The sequence below is a fragment of the Cryptomeria japonica genome, chromosome 11 (assembly GCF_030272615.1).
Source record: "Cryptomeria japonica chromosome 11, Sugi_1.0, whole genome shotgun sequence".
Classification (NCBI taxonomy): Eukaryota; Viridiplantae; Streptophyta; class Pinopsida; order Cupressales; family Cupressaceae; genus Cryptomeria; species Cryptomeria japonica.
This window is the reverse complement of record NC_081415.1, coordinates 71,894,161-71,901,322: the sequence shown is the minus strand read 5'-3', so window position 1 is coordinate 71,901,322 and position 7,162 is coordinate 71,894,161. Positions and strand designations below refer to the sequence as shown.

Sequence of the window (7,162 nt, the reverse complement as noted above, 5' to 3'; positions counted from 1 at the left end):
TGGGCTGATAAAACTTAATATGTGAAAATAGTGCTAAATAACTTTTCCACACACACACACAGGACTTCTTGGTGCAAGCTATGGAGTAACGATGTATTACTCAGCTTCCCAAGGTGGGTCCCATGGTTCTCTATCTCACAATGTCTCTCAAACCAATGTTTTTGCTCTCAGATCACTGAGCAAAATGGTTCAGGGATGGTAAATGCAAGAACGAGGGATGCTTTGATAGATTTTTAGAATGAAATGCATCCTAAGCTATGCATGATTTTAAAATGCAATAAACTAGATGATAAGATGACAAGGTTAGTATGAGTACTATCCTAACATGATATATTTAGTCTATGATTGAGCTAAATGATAAAGAAAGTATTCTAAACATGCATATTTAGACTAATTTCTATTCTAAAGAGAGGCTAAATGATGAGCATAAAATGAGATATGAAAGCTTGAATGTATTTGAGCATAAGTGTGATACTACAAATTTGGAGGATGATTGTTGAAAATGGAGGAATGAGAGCTCTATTTATAGCAAAAACAGGGCAATGGATGGTCAGGATTGAAAGAGTTGATCAAGGGTTGAGTTTGAAAGTTGGGGATCCATGTTTGCAATTGGCACCAATGAAATGGTGACAAGTGTCAACATAAGATTGGGTTGAGAGAAGGGGTTGGAGGCATTAAATGCCTGAGAAGACCTCATGGTTATCTAGAGGGTAAGGGTCAAGCTTAAGTTAGGATTACCCAATGGATTAAGACTTAATCCAAGGATAAACCTTTGTGCAAATGATTAAGAGATAATCATGGTCAAAGCATTAAAGGCCTGATGAGACCTTTGGGTTGGGTGAAGGTTGAGTCAAAACAAATGTTTTAACCATGTAAGAGGGTTTGAGTTAACCATTAATGGTTATTGGAGACTTTGGGGGATTAAGTGGTTGAAGGTTGGAAGCCTTTAATGGTTATCAAAGACTCTGAGGATTTAAGTGGTTGAAGGTTGAAAGCCTTTAATGGTTATCCAAGACTTTGAGGTTTTGAGAAGTGACTTCCCCTTGCTTAGGGATGTGACAAAGTTTAGAAGATGGGTCAGGCTAACTAGAAGCGATTGGAAGAGTCTAGAAGGTATTAGAAAGGGGTTTGGGATTTTGCAAGTGGATGGAGGGATAATAGGATTTAATTGATTTAAATGATTTATTCAATTTGGTTGTAATTTGGGGAAATTAAATAAATTAGATTTATTCAATTTTAGGATAACTATTTAATTAAATTTGAATTTAATTAAAAGTGGATAGGGGGGATTTAATTGAATAAAATGATTTATTCATTAAATGGGTATAGTGAATTTAATTTAAATAAATTGAGTAATTTACTTAATTAAATAGAGGAATGTGGATAATTTAATTAAATTGGATTTAATCAAATAGAGAAATGAACATAAAATATTCATTTAGGAATATGGTCATTTTTATACGTCTACACATATAACATGCTATGTGTTAGGTAAAGGTTTTCTAATTGACATCTTTATCAAGTAATCTTCTTCAACCATTTTAGTTTCTGAACACCATTATTTCATTTTATCTTTCTTGTTTCTCTCCACATCCCTCTTTGCATAGCCTTATTTACTAATTGTCATTTCCTTTTTATCTATTTGAGCTTCGTTATCTATGCTTTGAATTGATTTAATATCTTAGCACAAATTTATTTTTTTATAATTTATTTAATTTATTTTTCATCATGTGGTCAAGTGCATTCAAGGTTATTTACTGCATTCTAACATAATGGACCAAAATATCTCCCACACATAAAAAAAAAAAAGGTCCAATTACAAATGTGAATTAATATTAATAATCCAATTGTAAATTTACTCATCCATTATGTTTGGTATGTCTAAACTTCATTAGTGGCAATCAATACAATATAGTTAATATAAGCACAAATATCCATAAGAAATAATTACTAATCAAACTATTAATAAAAAATAATTGCTAATCAAAATTAAAATGTAATATATTAAATTCTAATCATTTATTAAAAAATATCAAGAATAATATAAATACATCAATTTTATAAGATATAATATAAAATTTTAATAAAAAATGTTGACAAATTCAACTTTAACGATTCTTACTACATATATAATCTGAACTTTTTTCAATTTTTACTATTTTTTATTCTCACTACTTGTAAAGAAAAAAGATTTTATTTTGCACCTTAAAAACATATACTTTAAAAACTTATTTGGTCGTTCAATTTGAAACTAGAAATTTTCTACTTGAAAATATTTGTTTTTATAAGATTGTTTGAACAAATTTAGATGCAATATTTTTTTAATTGCTCTACTTGCCTTGTATGCATATGAGGACTTTTGTCACTTTTCAACTCTGTCGTGTTAGGTCTGGGTCGGCGAATAGCCAGTACACCATACTATTGAGGGGTATGCAGCGGACGCGTCTATTCTGGCTTCAAACGACAATACGGATTGACTAACACGCGCGTTAGTCACGCGTTTTACACCGTCGATTTTGCAATTTACAGCTGCGATTGACTAATCTGTCGCTAACACGCCATACGAAAGGTCTATTTTGGAACCAGAATAGCTTCAGCGGTATGCAGCATGCCCATGGCACGACAATGGATGGGTATGCTACTCTAGGTTGTGTGTAAATGATTGAAGGTAGGTTAAGGTTTGTATTTTAATTAAAATGTGATTGTGTAAGCATCTTTTCGTGGGATACCACGAGCACATATTCCTAGATGTGTGAGGAAAAGATTACTTCTAGCATTGAATGGAATATGCCATGAAAGTCTACAATAGAGAACATCATTTCCATACCACCTCTTATGCAAGACTTTGAATGAAGAGTCCTCATTCTCATTGTCAACAATAGGTATAGTCCAATGTCAAAGTAAAATAAACCATTTTCAACAATTTCGGTTTTGGGTTTTCAAACCACAATTTCTAGTTCTGATATTTTTTCCTCAATAGACCTTGACTTACTTCAAGTCTTCTTAGTAATCTAATTCTCCTTAAATATAAATTCTAATATCTGACTAAGAAGCAATTAAAACTTGGACTAAACAAAATTTATTAAACGAAAAATGGTACTAAATTATTGCTGGCGATTTTCTTTTCAGGCTTACATTGTTTGCTGTTCTGTTACTATTCAATGAAGTCATTCCTTGATTTTTCTGTGTTTCAGTTTAGAGCTATATAGTCTCCATCAACTCAAGAAACGATGGAAACCTGCAAGATGGAAATGGGAAGAAACGGTCTCTTAGGATATCTGCTCTTCTTTCATGTAATACTAATTATATTTCACACCATTGATGGGTCAGTTGTTCGTGGGGGAAATACACTTTTCTTAGGCGACTCGCTTACTGGAAATCAAACAATAATCTCAATGAATGGGATGTTTGAATTGGGATTCTTTAACACAAATGGAAGTAATAACTGGTATATTGGCATCTGGTATGCCAAAGTACCAGAGACAAAGGTTTGGGTGGCTAATAGGGAGACTCCCGCAAGAGACAGGCCTGGCATTTTGAACCTGTCAAGAGAAGGTCATCTGGGACTGTTTGATGCAAAAGGTGGATCTGTATGGTCGGTCAATGTGTCCAAGAATGCTTCAAAGGCTGTAATATTAGACTCGGGTAACTTTTTAATGGTGGCTGATGAGAATATATCTGACTCTCTTTGGGAGAGTTTCGACCATCCTGTAGACACCTGGTTACCCGGGATGAGGTTCGGTGGACAGCAAAAGTTAGTTTCTTGGAAAAACTCATTGGATCCCGCTCCTGGGCTTTTCTCCTTCCACATGGATCCATCCGGGGTTAAACAATTTGTGCTAACTTGGAACAACTCTGTACAGTATTGGAGGAGCGGAACATGGAATGGCGAAATTTTCCAGGAAATCCCAGAAATGGGAAACAAAGGCTTCTACAATATCAGCGTTGAACGTGTTGGCTCATTTTTGTATATGACTTATTCACCGATTCATCCCATATTTAAGGTATCCCGTTTCGTCCTAGTTACCTTAGGGGCAATTCAAGAATACAATCTGATTGAGGGCAGCAAATGGAACATGTTCTGGTCCGAACCCAGAGATCAGTGTGCCGTATATGGTCTCTGTGGGGTTTATGGAACCTGCAACTCCAACCATCTTACCTTCTGCAGCTGTGCAGAAGGCTTCAAGCCCAAAGACGATCTGTCTTGGAGATCGCGAGAGTGGTGGTCAAGTGGTTGTGTTAGGCAGAGCCCGTTGAGCTGCGATACAGAAAATGAAAGCACTGACCAGTTCTTCGAGTCGAAAGTAATGTTGCCTGATGATAATTACTCTTTCTCATTACCTGCACCCACAAAAAAAGATTGCCAGAAAGCGTGCCTCCGCAACTGCTCGTGCACTGCATTTACTTTCAATCCGCCTTCATGGGCGTGCAAAATCTGGTCAGGAGATCTGCTAAACATGTACAGTTTTGCATCACAAAGCAATACAAATGTGTCCATTAGAGTAGCTGCCTCTGCACTTCTTAAGTTTCATAGGCCATCTTCCTCAGAAGGCAAAACCACACGTATTGTGGGCGCAACGCTTGGTACCATTGGTGCTCTTGGCGTTGTTTTGGGTATATTTTCGATTGTAATGTGGCGGAAGCATCGGCTACGATCGACTGAGAGGTATGGAGATTCCTCCAATTCTTTTCTTAGAATGTTTAGCTACAAGGAGTTGAAAATTGCAACTAGGAATTTCAGCTCTCAGTTGGGGAGCGGAGGATTTGGCTCAGTGTTCAAAGGAACTCTAACGGACGGTACGCTTGTGGCTGTAAAGAATATGGAGGGTTCATCACAAGATGAGAAGCAATTCCGAGCGGAAATCAGTTCCCTTGGAAACATTCAACATGTAAATCTGGTCAGGCTTCGAGGGTTTTGTGCAGAAGGATCCAGACGCTTACTGATTTATGATTTCATGCCGAACGGCTCTCTGGATTCTTTACTGTTCACAAGTGACTCAAAAACTGAACGGAAGGTACTTGACTGGAAGACTCGATTTGAGATAGTATTAGGCACTGCAAGAGGGTTACTTTATCTTCATGAAGAATGTAGAGATTGCATCATTCACAGCGATGTTAAACCAGGAAACATTCTTCTGGACAGTAATTTGTCACCCAAGATAGCAGATTTTGGTTTGGCAAAGCTTGTGGGTAGAGGTTTTAGCCACGTGCTGACCACTACAAGAGGAACGAGAGGTTACTTGGCTCCAGAGTGGATCTCCGGTCTTCCCATCACTCCCAAAGTTGACGTCTACAGTTTTGGTATGACGCTCTTCGAAATCATCTCGGGGCGAAGAAATCTGGAGTTAAATGTACAAGATTCAAGTAAGTATTACTTTCCTGTGTGGGCTGCAACTCAGATTAACCAGGGAAAGGCGATTAATATTGTGGAGGAGGGTGTTGCAGAGGAGGAAGATATTGAAGAGGTGAGAAGAGCAAGTATTGTAGGTTTGTTATGCATAGAAGAGGATGAGTATATGAGACCAAACATGGAGCAAGTGGTGCGGATGCTGGAAGGGAAGTTGGAGCCTCGAACTCTGCAGATTCAGAAGTCTCTACCCGAGGAAGAGCAAGCAGAACAAAGCCAGACTAGTACGGATAGCGGTGGCAATGGCATTAGTTAAAGTAATGTACCTGTAAGAAACTGTTGTGGTGAACATGTCATTTTAATTAATATGTTTTATGTTTAATCATAGTTATGTGTAAATCTACTTTTTATGTCAAATAAGAAGATAAATATTTTTATGCATCATTTTGTTACTATATTTTAGGTGATGTGTTTAGCTAGATTTTATATGAAAGAAATAATTTATAATGTAGGGAAGAGTACAGTTCCATTTTCCAATAATCATTCATTTTTTGTACATCCGAACTTCAGTTACTAATTTTAAAGGCACCAAAAAAATGATAACTAAAATCAAGTTAATAAATTTAACAATTACTATCTAATAGTTGCTCACTACTGGGGCATTTGTTCACAACTACTAGGTCATTTGTGCATAAGTATTGACAATTTTAATTGCACAGTTATAGGAACATCTTTAAGTAAGTATCAATTGACACTTTGAAATGTGTACTTTCTAACTCTTGCATGAATAGTGGATCCCAAAGCATGCATCATTACTACCCAAAAACCAAAACAATAGCTATAAGCAGTTAAGTCACATACAGAGACAACAAAAGAAGAAAACATCAAAGTAGATGTACCATTTAGAATTCGTGGGTGCGCAATGTTGGCAATAATGGCTACAGGGATGCTTCCTCTAATATTTTTAAATTTTTATTTTAATATTAAATAAAAATATTTTATTTTTACAATGTAAAATATAGATATTTAAAACATTTAAATTTATCAATATAAGATGTAAATGTAATGATTTTGTGAGAAAATTTATGGGAGCAAAAATCAAGAGTATAAGGTTTTAAAAGAAAGAACAAAAAATCATTGAAATGGCAAGTAGATTACATATAAATAAAATCATTACTACAAAAAAAGAAAAAAAGAAAAAAATTCTATAATATTTGGTATGGTTACATTCATTTTCAATATTATTACATAGTTTGATACACATTTTTATGAACCATTGTATTCCCATGTAGAACATCTCAAACTACCCAAACTAATCTATCAAAATAACTCCCAAAATAACATCTAACTATATACTAACAATAATGTATGAGTACTAACAAGTCAGTAATGTAACTTTATTTCTAATGTATAACTAGTATTTCACTATGGGTGGTGTTGTCTATGACCACAGAGGCAATGTCGTGTTGGCTTACATGACCAACTTGGGAATGCAAACCTTGAGCTTTGCAGAGGTAGCTACCATTTATTATGGTTTGATCATCATTAATGAAAAAAACTAAAATCAAATTTTAGTAGAAGGTGACTCGAGAAACACAATCCTTTTCCTAAAAACTTAATTTGCTCTAGATTGGAAATGTTAAGGCTTGTTGGACATGTGTAAGTCCCTTATTTGAGGCATTAGCCACATTGACCTCAATCACATGACGAGGGAGGGAAACAAAGTGATTGAGGTCCCTTTCTAATCTCCTTAATCCCCTACTAGACCTAAATCTAGTGATTGAGGTCTCTAGGGCCCGTGTGGATAAAAGTACC

At 35.6% G+C, this 7,162-nt stretch overlaps 1 protein-coding gene across 1 annotated transcript; it reads left to right on the top strand.

Moving 5' to 3' along the window:
- The first annotated feature begins 3,102 nt into the window (after positions 1-3,102).
- LOC131077664 (G-type lectin S-receptor-like serine/threonine-protein kinase At2g19130) lies at positions 3,103-5,729 on the top strand. The gene has a single exon (XM_058015205.2). The coding sequence runs from the start codon at positions 3,231-3,233 to the stop codon at positions 5,661-5,663; it is 2,433 nt and encodes an 810-aa protein (XP_057871188.2). The 5' UTR covers positions 3,103-3,230; the 3' UTR covers positions 5,664-5,729.
- The last annotated feature ends 1,433 nt before the right edge of the window (positions 5,730-7,162 follow it).

What these genes read in the sequence shown, in the direction of transcription:
- LOC131077664 (XM_058015205.2), top strand. Translation starts at nt 3,231, where the DNA reads ATGGAAACCTGCAAGATGGAAATGGGAAGAAACGGTCTCTTAGGATAT.